Here is a 20,028-nt window from a genome sequence, read left to right as displayed (position 1 = left end):
TGAGGCCTCATATGACACATGGTCTAGGGATACCAAACTCAAAAGAATCTGAGTTTGGTAACATTTTGGGCAACAAAACCATACAATCTAATATACTTCATTATTTTATTGGTTTTGTAGTTTTGTTTGTACGTAATTTTGTAAATTTGTGTTTGTTCCTTTGTGTATAGAAATTTTTCAGTGTATAAAAGATGATACACAATATAATATAGCTATTATAATATAATATAGCTTATGCTATAATTGCTTGATAGCATAAGTAATTCATTAAAAGCAATTTAAGTCAACATTAGAGGCACCCAAGAAATATTATAGCTTCCCTCAAGAAATCTCCAGGTATAGCTCAAGTTTGAGAAGCTCTATATTATAATTTTCACTGAATAGTCTCTCTCAGTGATTCTCAACTGGGGTGATTGTAACCCCAGAGGACATTTAGCAATGTCTGTAGACACTTTTGGTTGTCACAAGTGGGGGGTTGCTACTGGGATCTAGTGGATAGAAGCCAGGGCTACTACTAAATATCCCACAGTATGTACAAGACATCCCCCCACAACAGAGTTTTTCAGCCTAAAATGTCAATAGTGTCAAGGTTTAAAAACCATGGTCTAGCTTTCCCTTTCATCAGTTCATAGCAACAGGAGGGAGTACATGAATTATAGTCACTTTTTAACTTATGAAATTTATAAACTTGCTTAGAAGATGAAACAGGCAGATTAGAATATTATAAATATGGTACTACAGATTCACAGAATTTAAGGAAGGACTTCAGAAGCCAGCTAATACAGTGTCCCACCTAACATACAAATTTCCTGTACTCAAACCTGTTTATCTAACCTCTTTTTGAATTCCTGTAATAATGAGAAGTTCATTACCACCTAAGGCAAAAAGCCAATCTCATTGTTGGGACAATTCATGTTAGTGCTAAAAAATTAATTCTTGAATTAGGCCTCAAAAGATGCCATCCTATAAGCTTCATCTTTTGGTTCTAATTTGCCCTCCAGTGTAAGAGCCCCAGCCACTTTTTGACTACAGCTACTATAAAGTTTGTTCTTTTTCTTTCCTGTAGATCAGCAGTTGGTTTCTCAAACCTAACTGTAGAAGTTTTATTTTTGTTTATTTTAATTCCAGTTCAAGGCTTGTCATTTGCAAACTACTTTATTTTTTCCTTCCTTCCTTCCTTCCTTCCTTCCTTCCTTCCTTCCTTCCTTCCTTCCTTTCTGTCTTTGACGGAGTCTTGCTCTGTCACCCAGGATGGAGTGCAATGGCGCAATCTCAGCTCACTGCAACCTCCACCTTCCGGATTCGAGGAATTCTCCTGCCTCAGACTCCCAAGTAGCTGGGACTACAGGTGCGCGCCACTATGCCCAGCTAATTTTTGTACTTTTAGTAGAGATGGGGTTTCACCATGTTGGCCAGGCTGGTCTTGAACTCCTGACCTTAGGTGATCCCCCCACCTCGGCCTCCCAAAGTGCTGGGACTTACATAAGTGAACCACAGCGTCCGGCCTATGTTATTTTTCTAACCAATTATAAATGTTTTACTGCTTTATTCCACACCATTTTAAAATCTTTAGCATAAGCAGATCTCGATCTCCACAGCTCTGCCAGCTCAAAAAGATCTGCCACTTCATATAGGAATTGAGGGTAATATTTACTTTTTATCATTCGGAGATGGGAAAGAATTAAGTACTGTAAAAAAAATTTTAATGTGTTTTTGCAAAGTACAGGCTGATTAATTACGTACCAGTGATGAACATGGTTTTTCATTGTGTCATTCAAAAGACATTCCATATTTACTATGTACCAGGCACTGTGCTAGGTGCTATGAGTAGCAATATAGGTAGAGAAGACTTAATCTATGCTTCCAATGAATGTATAAGTTCATTTACCTATTCAGACGTGACTCTCCACAAAAAGGTTAAGGACATTCTGAAGGCCATAAATGGGATCTTTTAAGTTTTCTTTATAGATCTGCTTTAGTTTGTAAAGTTGGTGTACAAATGCTTCTTTATTTAAAAAAAATTCTAACAATATCATACCCAGTTTTTAAGAAGTGACTAATGTGGCTTTACACAATCTGATCATTTGAACTTTCAAAGGTTTGAAACGTCCTTGAGCCGATCTTATGTGACTGGGTCCTCTGTTTATTTCTGTGGCAACCACCAACATCTGGGAACCCCAGTGTGTCACACCATCCGAAAGATTCTGCTCAAGAGATGGTTTTTATTCAGTGTTCAATGTTCTAGATGTTAGCAGAGTGCCCGACCCATGGTAGGTGTTCCCAAAATATTTGTTTAATGAATAAATACCACGATTATCTGTGCCTTAGTTGAGACAGTAATCACATGGGACTTTACATTGTCTTTTTTTTTTTTTTGGAGACGGAGTCTCGCTCAGTTGCCCAGGCTGGAGTGCAGTGGCGTGATCTCGGCTCACTGCAACCTCTGCCTCTCAGGTTCACGCCATTCTCCTGCCTCAGCCTCCTGAGTAGCTGGGACTACAGGCATGCACCACCAAGCCCAGCTAATTTTTTTGTATTTTTAGTAGAGACGGGGTTTCACTGTGTTAGCCAGGATGGTCTCATTCTCCTGACCTCATGATCCACCCGTCTTGGCCTTCCAAAGTGCTGGGATTACAGGCGTGAGCCACCATGCCCGGCCTACATTGTCATTTTTATATTTCATTTATTATATTTTATCCATCTTAAATGGATTGCAATTTTGTTATGATTTCTCTATAGCATCCATAACAGAACTGTATTATTGCTAAATAAAATATATATTTTTTGAGGCAGGGTCTCTCTCTGTCACTCAGTCTGGAGTGCAGTGGCATGATCACGGCTCACTGCAGCCTCAACCTCCCGGGCTCAGGTGATCCTCCCACCTCTGCCTCCCAAGTAGCTGGGACAACATGCGTGCTCCACCACACCTGACTAATTTTTGTATTTTTTTGTAGAGATGGGGTTTTCCCATGTTGCTCTATCTAGTCTCGAACTCCTGGACTCAAGTGATCCACCCACCTCAGCCTCCCAAAGTGCTGGAACTACAGGCATGAGCCACCATGCCTAGGCTAAATAAAAAAAAAAAAATTATTTTTTGAGACGGATTTTCGCTCTTGTTGCCTAGGCTGGAGTGCAATGGTGCGATCTCGGCTCACTGCAACCTCCGCCTCCCAGGTTCAAGCGATTCTCCTGCCTCAGCCTCCTGAGTAACTGGAATTACAGGCACCTGCCACCACACCCGGCTAATTTTTGTATTTTTAGTAGAGACGAGATTTCACCGTGTTGGCCAGGCTGGTCTTGAACTCCTGATCTCAGGTGATCTGCCTGCCTCGGCCTCCCAAAGTGCTGGGATTACAGGCGTGAGCCACCGTGCCCAGCTTAAAATATTTTTTTGTAATATAAGCTATTATTACTTGGCTCTTTCTTTCTCTCTTTCTCAATTAACTAAAGTACATGAAAAAATATTTTTAAATATTTATTGAATAAAGTTGTATTCTTCTAGATCTTAATTTTAAAAGAGATGTGTTCATCACTTTCTTCTTTCTTTTTTAAAAAAACAACAAAAACAAACAAAACCTACAACAAATTCAATTTAATCATAAGTTCCCTTTAGCTATGTGTGAGGTTGTGAAAAGGAAGAAAGCTAAACACTCTAAGCTAGATACTCTGACAGTCTTAAACATTAAGCTAAATACTCTAACAGTCTTTTCCTACAGATCTTTGACTGCACAACAAAGGTGAGGATGTAGGAGGAGGTAGGCGCACAGGAGGAGAAAATGGGAAGTTGCCTGGGAAAAGGGAAGCAATTAGTTCAAGGGATTTCAACAACCAATATAGTAAAACCTGAAGGAGAAAACTGCCAATTAAAGATGCTTACCTTTGCACCCCTCACAGGTCAGTGCATTATAGTGGTATCCAGAGGCTCTGTCTCCACAAACAACACACAGCTCATCCCCTTTGATCCTCCCTGCTGACGCACCCATGCGGGGCTTCTTTGTTACAGGCATCTCTGCTACCTCAGTTTCTCCCTGGTAGAGAGTCTCAGCTGGCATTCGCCTGAGTTCATATATTCCAGGAGAGTACCACTCTTCAGGCTGCTGGGGGTAGAAACCCAGGTTGGAATAATAGGATGACGAGGAAATCTGTGGTTGAACTTGGGGAAACTGAACATTGCTGTATTGCGAGTATGGTTCCACTTCCAGGTTCTGTCCCAGAGGACCTGCCACTTGTTCTGTTAAAACACCTGAACAAAAGTGACAACAAAACTGGAATGAATGTCATCATTCTGGAAATTAGAGAGGCAGTTTGGCGTAATGGTTAGGAGTGTGGGCTCTAAGAAAAGATTGAAACATTTAACTACATAAAAGTTTACGACTTCTTTAGAGTATATATATATATATATAAAATTAAATGACAAATTAAAAATTCAGAAAAATATCTGCAACATAGAGGACACACTCATCTCATTAATGTATAAAGAGCTCCTGAAAACCAATAAGAAAATATTTGAGAAGCTATGGAAAAAGGGATAAAGGAAAGGAATAGTCAATGTTAGAAATATAACCGTGTTTTGTAAACAGAAAAATGTGCTCACCTTTGCCAATAATTAAATTTAAATTGAAACTAAAACATTACAGTTTTCATCTTCAAATGTGTGAGGGTTTAAAAAGTTTAATAATACACACTGTTGGGGAAACAAATATTTTTGGGGGGAAATTTGTCAATATTTTCCAGTTTTTTAAACTTCAATGTCCTTTTCACCCAGCATAAATTTTCCACTGCTTGAAAATTTATTTTAGAAATATGCTTGAACCTCTGTGAAAAAGTATTTTGTAAAAATATTCACTTGCAGCACATTCGCAAGAGCCATAAGTTGGAAACGATCTAAATATTCATCCATAGGAGTCTGCTTCAATAAATTTGTTACATCCGTACACTGAAATATTAAGTAGATGTAAAACAATTATTTAGATTTCTATGTGCTGTTATGGAAATTTTCTACAATATGGTGCTATATGAAAAAGGTAAGCTATAGACCAATGTGTATATTCACATCGGTATTAAACACCAACTCTGTGTGTGTGTGTGTGTGTGGGTGTGTGCGTGCCCACGCGCAAAGACAAATTTCTGCATGATACAGAAGAAAGTAGGTGGTGGTGACTGTGAGAGGTGATATTTTTACATTATATTCTGGGATAGAAGATTGCATAATTTTTTGTACTGTTTGTAGTTTTTGCCATGTGTATATGTATGTGTTATTTTAATCATTATAAAACAAAGGAGGAGCTTTAAAAAAAAGAATACAGTGCCTGCAATCTATCTACTGGATTCAAATTCCTGCTCTGTTACTTACAATCTGTGTGCAGCTGGCAATTCCTTAATGTCTTTAAGTTGCAGTCTTCTCCTAATAAAACAGAGAATAATAACACCTACCTCATTAGGTTGATGTAAGGATTACATGAGATAATGTGTGCCAAGTGCTTTGCTAAATATTTGGCACACAGGAAGTGCTCGATAAATTATAGCTGACTTAAAATAGGAATAATAACAATTATTCTTACTACCATCATTATTAAAGGAGTCCCTTATTTAGAAAACCTCTAGGTAATAGAAAATCATCAGGTTATGAAAATGCTTCTATTTCCTGGAAACATCAACTATGGCTCTTTAGAAAATAAAAATATTTAAATTATGCAAATGCTGAAAAAATAGACATAAATAAGAGATAGGAAAGTTTACAAATGTGTCTGACTCTTCAAAGTGTTGTCAGACAATTCTAGACCAAAATTCCAATTCCATCTCTTATGAACAGTGGGACTTTGAGGAAATTATTCAAACTATTGATAAATCTTGGTTTTCATGGCAGCAAGGTTGGGATGATAATATCGATATCAAGAGTTAGTCTGAGGATTGAGTGAGATGATACAGATTCACAGTTCCTTATCTGAAACCCTGGCAGTCATATGTGTTTTAGAAGTCAGAATTTTCAGGATTTCAGAACAGAATACAGTGCTATTTATATATCCCTCCCAGCACAGTCTGGAACAGAACCCAGAATCAAATACAGCAATATTTTCCACAGGGAAACGTATGAATATTCACAGTAAGTGCAATAAGTAAACACCATAAATAGTTTCACATTCATTCAGGTCAGGTTCTGTCACCAAAAAAGTGTGTGCCAAACTTTTAGAAAAACGTGGTTTTTTGGGGCTTTGGGGATTTCAAATTGGCAATGCTCTTTGCTGTGCTCAAAAGATAGTTGAAACGATTACTATAATTATTATGATTACTATTACCATATTTTGCAGAAAACTTTTATAGCATTCTTCGTAGTGGCAGGCACTTGTATGTTCTCATTTATTCCTCACAAAACTCTATGAGGTGGGTAACATTATTAACCCCCACTTACAAATGAGTGCCATGAGGCACATAGTAGTTAAGCAACTTTACTCCTACCTACCTAAGTAGATGAGACTTGAGCTCTAGGAGTCTAATCTCAAAGCCCATGCACGGAATTGCTGCTCTCTGGGGGTAATTTCAGGTGTGTGATACTTAAAAACATGATCTTCAAAGCCCCTCTCTGCATCCTCCTACTTGTGTTTGTTACCCCCTTCTCGGCCTCCGCTTGCACATAACCTATAACTGGGCCTGCAAGCTTCTGCATGACTTTACCCTTGCTTTCTTTTCCAGCCATTTTGCATGTTCGGACATCTCTGTTTCTTGAATGTGCCTTGCCGCTTCCAGACTCAGGACTTCTCCCACCTGCTGCTTCCTGAGCCTAAAATGGTTCTCAACACAGCCAACTCCTTCCAGGGCTTCATCTCACTAATGTCCACTTACCTCTAAATTCCCTGTGGGTATTGCTTCTCTTGGGAAGTTTTCCCAACAGAAGAGGTTTCTAGGTCCCTGGCAGTCATGTTCCTGAATCTAGTTACATGCCATTTAAAAACCATTACTTACCCTACCTGGGCCTCCCTCTGTTCATCTGTAAAGAGAAGACTCCACCCTAGATAATCTTCTAGTTCTTCTTTATATCTAAAAGTCTCCATAAGTATATGACTAATAGTTTATGAACATTAGAATTCAGGGCTTTTCTACACTGCCAAATTTCAGAATATACATATTACATGTTGAAAATAATGCTTTCTGCATTAACCCAGGAAATGATTGACAGAACACATGGTATACAGTATCTGTACAAAAATCAATTTCCTTTCCTTCTGTCTGACTTATCCATATAAAAACAGCATAGGCCAGGTGCAGTGGCTCACGCCTGTAATCCCAGCACTTTGGGAGGCCGAGGCAGGTGGTTCACGAGGTCAAAAGATTGAGACCATCCTAGCCAACATGGTGAAACCCCATCTCTACTAAAAATACAAAAAAATTAGCTGGGCTTGGTGGTGCACGCCTGTAGTCCCAGCTACTTGGAAGGCTGAGGCAGGAGAATCACTTGAACCTGGGATGTGGTGGTTGTAGTGAGCCGAGATCGCGCCACTGCACTCCAGTCTGGAGACAGAGCAAGACTCTGTCTCAAAAAAAACAAAAACAAAAACAAAACAAAATAAAACAAACAAACAAAAAAACGAGTATGTCTGATGGACAAACTATTTTAGAAATGGTGCCTTGTCTTATGACCACAAAATGGAAGGAGAAAAATATGGAATTATTACACAAAAAGAAAAGATAAAATATAAGCAAAATCCTGATCTATTTCATCACCAAATACGATGAAAATTTCTGGAGTGAATGGAATTGAAAAAAACTAAAAAGTATTAAAAGCATTAGTTTCACTTACACTTAGATTTTATCCTCTAACCTATCTTATTCCCTTAACTCCCCTTCCTCCCTTAGCCCAATTTCTCTCTGCCACAGGTCTAGTAAGGTTAAGTAATTTGCCCAAGATCAAAAACCGATAGAATCTGGATTCTGTAGCATCCAAGGAAATGTGTACTTTTTTTCTCCTCATATGACAATTCTAAAATCTTTAAGCATTATTTCAACAAAACAATTATTTTCATAATCAAGAAATACAAAGGAGTCCCAAGTCAAGTCAGATAATAATATCCCTGTCTTTTCAGTCTCTGGAATAATCTAGATCAAAATGGAAAGCTTTCACAAAGATATAGATAATATCATGCTAAAACAGTAGAACATCAGTAAAAATATGAGAACCGTACACAATAATATTAAATAATACTTCTATTCTTGGCCAGGTGCAGTGGCTAATGCCTGTAATCCCAGCATTTTGGGAGGCAAAGGCGAGTGGATCACCTGAGGTAAGGAGTTCAAGACCAGCCTGACCAACATGGTGAAACCCCGTCTCTACTAAAGATACAAAAATTAGCTGGACGTGGTGGCAGGTGCGTGTAACCCAGCCACTCGGGAGGCTGAGGCAGGAGAATCACTTGAACCTGGGAGGTGGAGCCTGCAGTGATGAGCCAAGATCATGTCATTGCACTCCAGCCTGGGTGACAGAGCGAGACTCCATCTCAAAAAACAAAAAAAACCTTCTATTCTCAAAGCACATTCACTTCTAGCATTTCATAGTGTGTCTCCTAAATCTCCACAAATAGAGAAGTAATTACAAAGGAACTTTACAACCAAAGAACCAGCATGGCCAAATATTCCAAAATGGTTGGACTAGAACAACTTCCACAGTTAACTGACCATGAGATCTTAACTGGCTAAGCTTTTCCTATTTCAATCTCTCCTGTAAAAATGGGACGGTTGCTATCTCAGAAGGTAGTTCTGAGTGTAAAATACGGTTGCTGAGAAGCAGTTTCGGTAAGTTGAGTGTCATTAAAAGACATGTTTCCTAAAGAACCTAGCAAAATCCTGATTTTAATCATAGTTAATTGATAGTTAATAAGTAATTACTAACACAGTCTGTCTTGATGATATAAGTATTAGGATAGTTCTTTCATTACAAATATATATTTATAAACATATGCTCATGTTCTCTCTCTCTCTCTGTGTGTGTGTGTGTGTGTGTGTGTGTGTGTGTGTGTTATAAACACTTGCTATTTAGCAGTCACTGTGTTAGGGTCTGAAGATATGAAAGTGAAAAGACACATACGAAGGCCCAGCCTTTCTCTTATTTGTGTGTTTTGGGAAGTGGGGGTGTCAAGGGTTAGGATAAAAATAAGTAAACAAGTAAACAAATACAACATTGGCAGAAAATAAGATGTGGAGGGAGTAGAGGTAGTTCGACTTTAATTTAGAGTATGCTTTCTGAAAAGGTAAATTTATTTCTATTTTGATACAATTTAAAAGGGAAAATACATATTAAAATTTAGATTCAGGAATCTTTATTTTGGAATTAGCCTATCAAAGAGTATGAGAATTATGATTCCTTTGTGACGGTTCTCCATGGAAGTTTAGGGAAGAGTTCTTAAATGAGAACACATGGATGGACTCCAGGGGAGTCTGAGAAGCCCTGAAAAGAAAGTAAAATTCTTCTGGTTAGACAGTCTCCAGGTTTCAACACCTTCTCTAAAGGAGTGCCATCTGAGGGAGCTTTCTGAGGTGATAGAAGTGTTCTGTACCTACCAATATGGTAGCCACTAACCACATAGGGATATTGAACCCTTGGAATGTGGCTAGTGATACTTAGAGTCTGAATGTTAAATTTTATTTAATTCTAAGTTAAAGTTGAATAGCCACATGTGGCATATTAGCCAGTGCAGCTCTAAGGAGTTTGGGACCAGAACCACTGTACCCCCAAATGGGAAATCAGGTTTGCATAAAAACAATGGCACTCCCCCATAATCTCACAGTGAGTTTCTGATGCTCCTAAGAAAGGGTCCAGTTTATATCCAGTTTTTCATTCCTGGCACAATGCTGACCATAGTAAATGTTTAATGAATGTGTGTTGAATTGCAGTGCCTAGAAAAGTCACTTTTTTTTTTTGCCTTCCTTTATTTCTTAATCCATGGTTTCTTCACTAAATGGCAGGGCTTTACTGCAAAGTTGTTTGCTGTTCCTGGCATCAGGCCTTTGTGATGTCAGTGCCTCTCCCTGCCTTGTCAGCTGATCACCTACTTCTGGTCACCTACTCTGGGAGGCCTGCCCCAGTTCCCCCAGGTGGAATTCACCTCTCCTACCTCTGTACACACTTCTATTATGGCACTTATTGGAAGCATATACAATCATTTCTTTTGTTTACAGGCTTATCTTCCACGCTGAACTTGAGATGGTATGAGATACTACCTAAGAGTGACCTCTGAGCAGACAAATCTGGATTCATTTCACCCACAACTTGTTAGGTATATGAACCTGGGAAAGACATGGAACTTCTTTAAGCTTCTGTTCCTTCCTTTACAAAGCTGAAAGAATGTAGTGCCTGCATGAGAGGCTGTAATAAAGATGAACTAAGACAAAGAATGGAAACTGCATAGTGCCTGACACCACATACACATGTATACTTTTGTGATTGTTGTGATTAGTCTGTGAACTCTTTGAGGGAAAATATTAGACTATATTCTTTTCTTTATATTCCTGGCATCTAACTCAATGGCTGACACATAGTAAATGTTTATTAAATGTTGGTTAAATTGAAGTAAATAGAAAATTTGCTTCCCCGGCCTTCCAACTCATTTCCATTTCTAAATACGGTGTCGGTCACTTTTAAACATCACATTTAAACAAAATGGTATGCTACCAAGTCTATGACCAAAAACATGTTCACAATTATCATTATTATAAAAATGACTTGAGTTTTTTCTTGCTGGAAATTTAAAAGATGAATTTCTGTTTTAAAAAATATTAAAATATGATTTACATTATACTGTGTTTTAATTATAATCGATGTTTTAATTCAGAGAAAACCAAGAGCCTAGGCCTAAAGCTCAACTCTGTGCTTATCTGATTTTTCATGGACTGTTGGGAGAAACCTGCTGTGAAACTACTTCATTAATTCGTGTTTCCCAAACTCTTTTCATTTTTTTTTTTTTTACCACAACCTACGGTTTTAGATACATTTTATCTCATATCCCTCGTACATACTTATACACATGTAACTGAAACAAAATTTCATGAAATACCACTTGTCTTTACTCCTTGAGGGACACTGATATTTCTATTCTATTATATTCTAATCCAGTTTTTAATGCTGGTCACAAGACACTAAATAAATTTTGTGATCCCCTGGGAACTGAGACTTGCCATTTTAGGAACACTGCATTAAATAATGTATGTTAAAATGTTTTTTCAAGTGTCCATTGATATTAATATTAGAATTGTCTAATGTTTGGTTTGGAAGAATAGTGATAATTTGACATAAGAGTCTATGAAGAATATTAGGGGAAACATCCTTGGATTTCATCCCCATAAGATATTCGTCTGTTTAGAACCCTATAAAAATCACCCCAACCCAAACTCTCACTCCAGTCTTCTGGGTCTGACTGAGCCACTATCTTTGACAGACATCTGTTACTGTCATCTCCAACCAAAGTCCCCAGATTTCCTCAGTCCAGTTGCAAGAGCTCGACCTGAAAGCACCTGTGAACAGTGTCCTACCTTTCGCGGGCTTCATACTCATCATTTCCATGAAAAATCCTGACGGCGTACAGCTGCAGTGAGGACTAATTTGAATTGGATTTTCTAACCCCTGAAACTGCATTACCATTCTTAGCTTATTCACAGCAACTGAAAATGAGACTAGGTAAGGAGTGAGAGAGGACAGAGGTTGTGTGGTTTACTGATTAACTTCATTACGGAGCAGAATATTTGTAAATGTTTATGAGGAAAGTTCTTAATGCCAAATTGCCTAGTAAGCTGGAAACCAGTCTCTTAGATAAACATTTTGGGGGAGTACTTTTCCAGTTTAAGAACTTATAGAGGGTGGGTTTCTGTTCACTGGCTCTAAAACTGGACTTGGAGGTCAAGTGCCATGCTCCGGGTCCTGACATTTGTCCCCATCAAAAGGTGGCAGAATGGTATGATTTAAAATGGAATGGTATGATTTAAAATGGAAGCATTTTAAAGCATAATGCTTGATATGGTTTGGCTGTGTCCCAACCCAAATCTCATCTTGAATTGTAGCTCCCATAATCCCCACGTGTTGTGGGACGGATCCTGTAGGAGATAATTGAATCATGGGGTTGGTTTCCCCCACACTGTTCTCGTGGTAGTGAGTAAGTCTCACAAGATCTGATGGTTTTATAAGGGGTTTCCCCTTTTGCTTGGCTCTCATTCTGTCTTGCCTACCACCATGTAAGACATGCCTTCCACCATGTAAGACAAAATCATCTAGCACAAAGCCTTTTTTGTAATAAAGAACTGAATATCTCATGTAATTTATTGAAAACTATGCTAAAAGTGTCTATTTCACACCATTGTAAAGTCTAAACATAGTAGGTTGAACCATTGTAAGATGAGGATGTATATATGTTGAAGCCTTAAACCCCAGTACCTCAGAATGTGACCTTAATTGTTGATAGGGTCATTACAGAGAAAATCAAATTAAAATGAAGATCCAATATGACTTGTATCCTTATAAAAATTGGAAATTTGGTTACAGAGACAGAAACACAGAGAGGGAAGTTGATGTGAACACACAGAGAGGAGACGGAGATGGCCATCTGCGGGCCAAGGAGAGAGCCCTGGAGCACATCCTCCACCCACAGCCTTCAGGAAGAGCTAACCCTGCTGACACCTCGATTTCGGACTTCCAGCCTCCAGAACTATGGGATAATTTCTGTGGTTTAAGCTACCCAGTCTATGTTACTTTGTTACAGCAGACCCAGCAAACTAATACATCCAGGCTGTCTTGGCACTTATTAGCTCTGTGGACAATGGACAAATTCCTGAACCATTTTCTGCCTTTATTTCCTTGGTTGTAAAATGGGGTTGATAACTATACAACCTCAAAGAATTATATGTGATTATTAACTAAAATAGTATTTATAAAATGCTTAGCACAACAGGTGGCTACCCATCATCACTATGTTGATGTTATGATTGCTCAGCTTTGGACTCATGTTGTACCTTGGGTTGCTTATTGAATAGGAATAATTCTATATTTTATCCTTCAGCATAACTTTTGGACATCAAGCTTAAGTCTATTGGTTGTTTTTTAGAAATGAGGGCTTTAGGAGGGGACTCAGTTGATCCAGGGTGGAGCCCAGGCATAATGTAGTGAGATGCACTGTGTAACCTTAGATGAGTCTCTCAGCTTCTGTGGGCCCCATTTGTCCACATCAATAGATGGTAAAACATAGATAATAATTCATGCCCTATTTAGGCCTGTTCTGAAGATAAAATGAGATAGTAAATATGAAAGCAATTTTGAAAGGCAAAGGTGAGCTATACAAGTGGAATAATCATTGCTAAGACATTTCTATAGCCTTCACAAGTTTCCAAAGCAGTTCCATATGCATTATCTCATCAGATCTTCACTTGCACCCTTGGAGGGAGGTATTATTTCTAACTTCCACTATCTTTAAGCCTATTTTTAAACTCAGTGAGTTTCAGTGATTTGTCTATAGTCATCCCATTAGTAAGGAATGAAGCTGGGACTTTAACCCAGGTCTTCTGACTCAAAATCCCGTGGTGGAAAAACTAAGGTACACTTGCCCTAATTGCCAAGAAAGAGGAAAAGAGTGGTGGTCTATGGGTATATTTCAGTTTGAATTGCTTGATCAGGGGTCACCATTTTCAAAGCCATTTTCAGTCCTCAGTTTACTTCTGACCTCGTTCTCCCTTCCTCACAATCCCAGAGCTATCCTTTCCCTGAGAGGGTCATAGGTGAAAAAGCTACCCAAAGGATATGAAGCTAGATGAATGATTCAGAATTTTCCATTTCAAGAATTCTCCACTGAGTTTTTCACTGGCCAAAATAAATGGACCTGTCGGTTGCCCTCAGAAACATCTATACTAGATAAGAAATGAGCAGGATTATTTAGCTGACCCAGGAAACCCTTGTTGCTGAGTGAAATTCACACAGAATGTTCTCATAACAAGACTGATTGGATCCCTTTGCATTTCTCTTAGAGATGATCAACTGTCTCATATTATTTTTTCCCTAAAAAATATTTTTTTCCTGAATATCTCTGCTGTCTAAAACAGTAGCCACTAGCTATGTATGGCTATTTATTAGTCTCTTTTCACACTGCTATAAAGAACTATCCAAGACTGGGCAATTTATGAAGAAAAAAGGTTTAATTGACTCACAGTTCTGCATGGCTGGAGAAGTCTCAGGAAACTTATAATCGTGGTAGAAGGTGAAAGGGCAGCAAAGCATGTCCTCAAAAGGCAGCAGGAGAGAGAGTAGGAAGGGAAAAGCACCAGATACTTATCAAACAACCAGATCTCATGAGAACTCACTCACTATCATGAGAACAGCATGGGGAAACCACCCCCATGATCCAATCACCTGTCACCAAGTCTCTCCCTCAACATGTGGGGATTATAATTTGAGATGAGATTTGGGTGGGGACACAGAGCCAAACCATATCAGGCTATTTAAATTAAATTGATTTAAATTAAATTAGAGTCAGTTCCTCAGTCACACCAGTCACATTTTAAGTGTTCAATAACCACATGCGAATAGTGGCTACTGTATTGGACGAAGTAGAGCTAGAACATTTCCTTCGTCACAGAAAGTTCTATCTGATGGCACTGTTTGGCAGAGTATTTGGGAGCACTGTGAATGTTGTACCTCTCATGCTGAGTGGGGCATCAGCTATGAAGGCATGAAAAAAGGGAGGTCCTAGAGTAAATGTTGGCAATGTTTTTTTTCTGAGAACTATCCTTCAGAACAGACATGGTCAGCAGACTTTAAAGGTAGATAATCTTATTGAAAGACCTTCCCAGTTGACAAGGTCAATAGAAGTATTCTCTAAGCCTGGAGACTTAAACATTGGATTTTGTTTCCTTGTCCTGATTATATTTCAGTTGCCTACTTACTAATTATGGAATGTTTAGCAGATTATTTAACATCACTAAATATTCCTTTTCTCACCATAAAAAGGGAACAGTAATGGTACCTACCTTATAGGTGTGTTGTGAGAGTGAATTTTAGTGGCAAATAGAGTACTTGTGATGTGCCAGGAATTCTTCTTATCACCTTATTTAAATAAGGCAAGTAACTTGTGCAAAGTTAAGGAATTTGTCCAAGACCACAGGGTAGTAGATGGCAGAGATTGGAATCAACCCAGGAAATCTGTTAACAAATCTAAAATGTACTTAGCTTGATATCTGACACATTAATTTCTATAAAGCACTCAAGAAATACTAGCTGTTATCATTACAATTATTTTTATTGTTGTAAGTTAATATATTTGCAATATGATTTTATAGTCAATCTTTTTTAACTTGGCATCCCTAAGAATCTGTTTCTTAGCCTGCAGGGTTGAGAGCTAAGGCCTAGACTGCAGTGGAATCGCCTACCAGCTGGCCAACTCTCTGACTCATTGCACACCTTTTCCAAACTCTGCAAGCCCCTGCTGAAAGAATCAGTCATCTATTTTGTCATAAGAAAAGGCTCATTCAATATTTCTTTCCTTCTCCCATTTCTTTACTCCACTATCAAGAGAACCAGAACTGAGATTCCTTGAGAAAGAAAAAACCAAAGTAACAGTAAATTAAATGCCTTAGAGACTGCTTACAGCTATGGAAGAGCTGTGGAGAAGAAACAGCAGTGACAAAATATTTCAAGTATGCTGAAACAAAGCTTCATTTTATCTGAGACAATGGTATCTCTCTATCTTTTGGAAACTTTGAACTTTAATTCACCCAAGAAGTCAGAACTACGTTCACTTGAGTTGAACTCAGTGAGATGGAAAAATACCTGAAATCAAATGTCAGAAATATTCTACAAACTGCATCTCAAAACCTTTAATTGCATTTTAAAACATCTGACTGACTCTGTAACATCTGGAAGATTTGTTCAATTTAAGCATAAGTCATAGGGAAGAAGCAGATTTCAAAGTGAGTGTATTCTGATACAAATAAAGCATGAAGAGGCTGAGGAGGGAGGATTGCTTGGGCCCAGTAGTTCAAGGCTGCAGTGAGCTCTGATTGTGCCACTGCACTCCAGCCTGGGTGACAGAGCAAGGCCCTTTCTCTATAAAAATAAAAATAAAGAAATAAAGCGCACCCTAAGAAAATGGGCATACACAGCTGAGTGAAGCATAAGGCAATGAGAAATAGCCAAAGGAAATGAAAGATAAGTGAATGGGATTGTATAGGATCTACCTCCTGACACTTGCTAGGCCTCAATCAGAATGGGGCTCCGGAAAGACTGTTAGATACAATAATAAACGCAATACAAGACGTGGATTCCAAAGCTGTTGTTAGCAATGTAATAATGCAAAGGTGAGGTAACCAGAAATTTATTTACATATTGTTTGTTTTTGTTTTTTGGTGTTTTTTTCTTGTTTTTTTTTTTTTGGAGACTGAGTCTCACTCTGTCGCCCATCTCATTGTAACCTCCGCTTCCTGGGTTCAAGCGATTCTCCTGCCTCAGCCTCCCGAGTAGCTGGGATTACAGGCACGTGCCACCACGCCCAGCTAATTTTGTATATTTAGTAGAGATGAGGTTTCACCACGTTAGCCAGTCTGGTCTCAAACTCCTGACCTCTGGTGATCCGCCTGCCTTGGCCTTCCAAAGTGCTGGGATTACAGGCATGAGTCCCCGCGCCCAGCCTTATTTACATATTGTTGATTCTCTCTGGCCCCTTGAAAGTTCTTTCACTCCACAATGTTGAGATAAACAGTACTTCCTTCTTTTAATGAGTGGAATGGTGTTTATCATTTCAACAATTTAAAATATGACAACTACATTTCAAACTCTGGATTAATTGTAACATTTTAGGATGCCTTGCAGCTTACAGAGCACTTTCCCACACAGCCCATTCCTTCCTCCCAACAACCTGTGAAGTGTGACATTATTATCCTCATTTTATGTGGGTAAAAACTGAAGTTCAGAGAATCTCACTTGCCTCTGAGATTTCATTTCCCGCTATTTTATTCCTTATTTCCATTCCCAGTGTCACTGTGCTAAGTGAATCAGGAATCACTGTACCCAGGAACATTGGGTGTGGGAGGATAAGACTATACTTTCTCTTGCTTCTTCTCTTATTGTTGGAATGCTTTGTCTCTTTAGTCTCTAAATTTTTGTAATTTTTGAGTTTTTAAAACATAATTTGCTAAAAGTAAATATAGACTTTAGTTAATATACCATCTCCTGTTTTATTCACTATGTCAGATGGTGGGGAGCTGTGGACTTTGTCATTATTACTTTTTATTATGCACTAATTGCACAAAACTTTGCCTTATTCATTCATCAGAGACGCCTTTTTTAATCCACTAAATTAATCTTTGACCAAGCTTCCTGGCTTGCAGGATCTCCCAGAGGAAAGGAGACGAATCTCTGTGTGGTAACTGTGTCCTTCCACCACCAGGCCTCTACGTGGATTCAGTTACCGACGGGCTAGATTTCCATCTGGATTTGTCAGGGATGTCTGGCAACAGAATAAATTAAAGGACTTCAGGGAGGTGATTCCAACCCCCATCTCTCTGATTCCATTCTGTCCAAGTTTCTTTTCTTCTTTTTCTGGTGGAGCTGTCACATCCCTTCAGTCCGTCTCTGATCTCGGCCATACCTGTGGCAGCTGATCATACGCGAGCTCAGATGATGACTGCAGGCTGACCGCCTGTCATTTCAAGAGCATGCCGCACGTCCCTGTGCTTTCTGCCCAGAACTTCTCTAATCCCACAGGAGACAGCTTGGCCTGAGCTCAAAAACAGTCCAGAAGTGCGGGGAATTAATGCCCCCTGGGGTGACGCTCAACCAACGGGAGCAGAGGGGCAGTTAATATTAATATATGCTCCAGTCCCTGACCCCTCTGCTGACAGTTCTCTGTGCTGCTCCCAGTGGCATCAAGCTGGCCTCCCCCACACCAGGGATCTTGACAACTGACCTCTTTTGTTTTCCCTCCTTCCCTGTTGCATCGCCCACTCCCTCGCCTCCGCTCCCTCATCATCTCTCACATAAACTGCCTTCACACAAGTCCTCATTTGGGCTCTGCTTTTTGGAATAAACATTACAGGGGTGAAGACATTTCCCCTTCACCTTAAGCAAAGCCTTTGAAGAGTAAGGGGCCCATGGTCACCTCTAGAAGAAGCTGCAAGTTATCACTGAAAAGGTCATTAGTGTCTCCAGGACCCAGTAGTGAGTGCTTGTCTGTATTTGTCTTCAGGTCACCTTCTAGATGCCTTAAAGTTGTCATTGAATTATGACCTTTATAATAACCTGCAGTGAAGGGGACCATGCCCAGGACCACCTTAAAAGGACTTGTTGAGCCGTGTACCAAATGAGTACCATTAAGTCACCACTTCCTGACGTGGACAACAGTAGCATTTTTGTGGACTCAAATGTTTAATTTGAGTAAATGTCCTAGAATTCCCAGCCTGATAATCTACTTTTACCAACTGAACTTGAGTGAGCTGTTCAAGGCTGCACAGCTGGTTAATGGGAAAGCAGTTGTCCACCCCTAAATAAAAATGAGTAGAAGACAAGGTCCTTCTGAGTCCATTCCAGACTTTGGGCCATTGCACTTGTTATTGTCTCCTCCCGGAATGTTCTCTCTGGCTTCTTGTCTTTCAGGCTGTGCTCAATTGTGGACTCCTCAGGGGCCTTTCCTGACTATACCACTTAGAGCAGCCCATCCCTCCAGGCTATAGGGCATCACCCTATTTTGTTGCCTTCATAGCATGTATCACTACCTTGGGCATCTGTAGGTCCAAATAAGGTATAAAAATAATATTATTTTGTTTATTGATTTATTTACAAGTTTATTGTGAGTTTGCTTTCTACTAGGATCTTGCCTGTCCTATTCTCTGCTTTATTCCAAGGCCCAGCGTATTGTCAGTGTCCGATATTTGAAGAGAAGAAGTGACAGCTATCCATAGACTATTCCATTAACCTTGTTTGCCTTTATTATAACAACATGACTGCTGTTTTCAATACACAGTTAACCACTGGAAAAGAGTCCAGCTTTCTGGGCAGTTGAACCCATGGATTAACCCTTCTGAACCCCTGGCGTAGCTTAGACTCAGGAGTACTGAGTTAGGCCTGTGGGCTACTCATTCATGGGCCAGTCTTTTCCCTGGTGCCTTCCACCCTACGCACATGAAGGGGCCATAGAAGCCATCAATGTCATCATGACACACAAGAAGATGAGGAAGAGGAATAAAGGAATCAAAATTTTCTTCATCCTCCCCTTTGGCATACCTTTAGCTCAGGTATTTTTTGTTTGTTTGTTTTTCTTGAGATGGAATCTCACTCTGTCACCAGGCTGGAGTGCAGTGGCGCGATCTCGACTCACTGCAACCTCCGACTCCCTGGTTCAAGCGATTCTCCTGCCTCAGTTCTCTTGAGTAGCTGGGATTATAGGCATGCGCCACCACGCCAAGCTAATTTTTGTATTTTTAGTAGAGACAGGGTTTAACCATGTTGGCCAGGATGATCTTGATCTCCTGACCTCGTGATCCACCTCCCTCAGCCTCCCAAAGTGCTGGAATTACAGGTGTGAGCCACTATGCCCAGCCTAGCTCAGATGTGTTAAGTGAAGTGAGACTGAGGGCCTAGGGGAAAGAGATTTGAAAATAATGCTTAGACGTGGCTCTACAGCTTAGTGGAGAAAAGGAAAAGGAGTCCTAATGGTCACACATGGTCAGATTAGTTTACCAGAAGAGGGGACCAGATAAAGAGTTGAGGAAACTGCTCCAGCAAAGAATTACAGCTCTGCATTGCAGCTCATGCAGCTTGTGCTATATATTCTCAGAAACCTTAAATGCAGTGTTAGGAAATGGAATAAGAATGTGGTCCAGCAAAAGAGAGAGAGGAGAGAACCACACCATAAAAGCAGAAGGCGCAGTGCTTCCTTAGCAATCATCTTTAGATGCTTCTAACCTGACGGCATCTTCATGGCTTTTTCTGAATTTACTGGCATCTTTTTCACCTTATGGCTGCTGAAATCACCCTGAAATCTTCTGTGCTGGCTGAAAATTGGGCTAGCTTGT

General features: G+C 39.6%; 1 protein-coding gene across 2 annotated transcripts in view; it reads right to left on the bottom strand.

The window, feature by feature from the left end:
• The window catches only part of NR1H4 (nuclear receptor subfamily 1 group H member 4), a 70,362-nt gene that overhangs the window by 48,681 nt on the left and 1,653 nt on the right, over positions 1-20,028 (bottom strand). The window contains exons 1-2 of one of the 2 annotated variants that reach the window (XM_008958033.4): positions 11,518-11,626; positions 3,878-4,243 (exon numbers count right to left, since the gene is read on the bottom strand). In XM_008958033.4, coding sequence (XP_008956281.3) covers positions 3,878-4,243; positions 11,518-11,626 — 475 coding nt within the window. Of the gene's footprint in view, positions 1-3,877; positions 4,244-11,517; positions 11,627-20,028 lie in introns of those variants that run through there. The other variant, XM_034934332.3, reaches the window with a different exon arrangement.

This window comes from Pan paniscus, chromosome 10, assembly GCF_029289425.2.
Source record: "Pan paniscus chromosome 10, NHGRI_mPanPan1-v2.0_pri, whole genome shotgun sequence".
Taxonomy (NCBI): Eukaryota; Metazoa; Chordata; class Mammalia; order Primates; family Hominidae; genus Pan; species Pan paniscus.
Note: the sequence above shows the minus strand (reverse complement) of the source record. Positions and strands in the feature narration are given on the sequence as shown.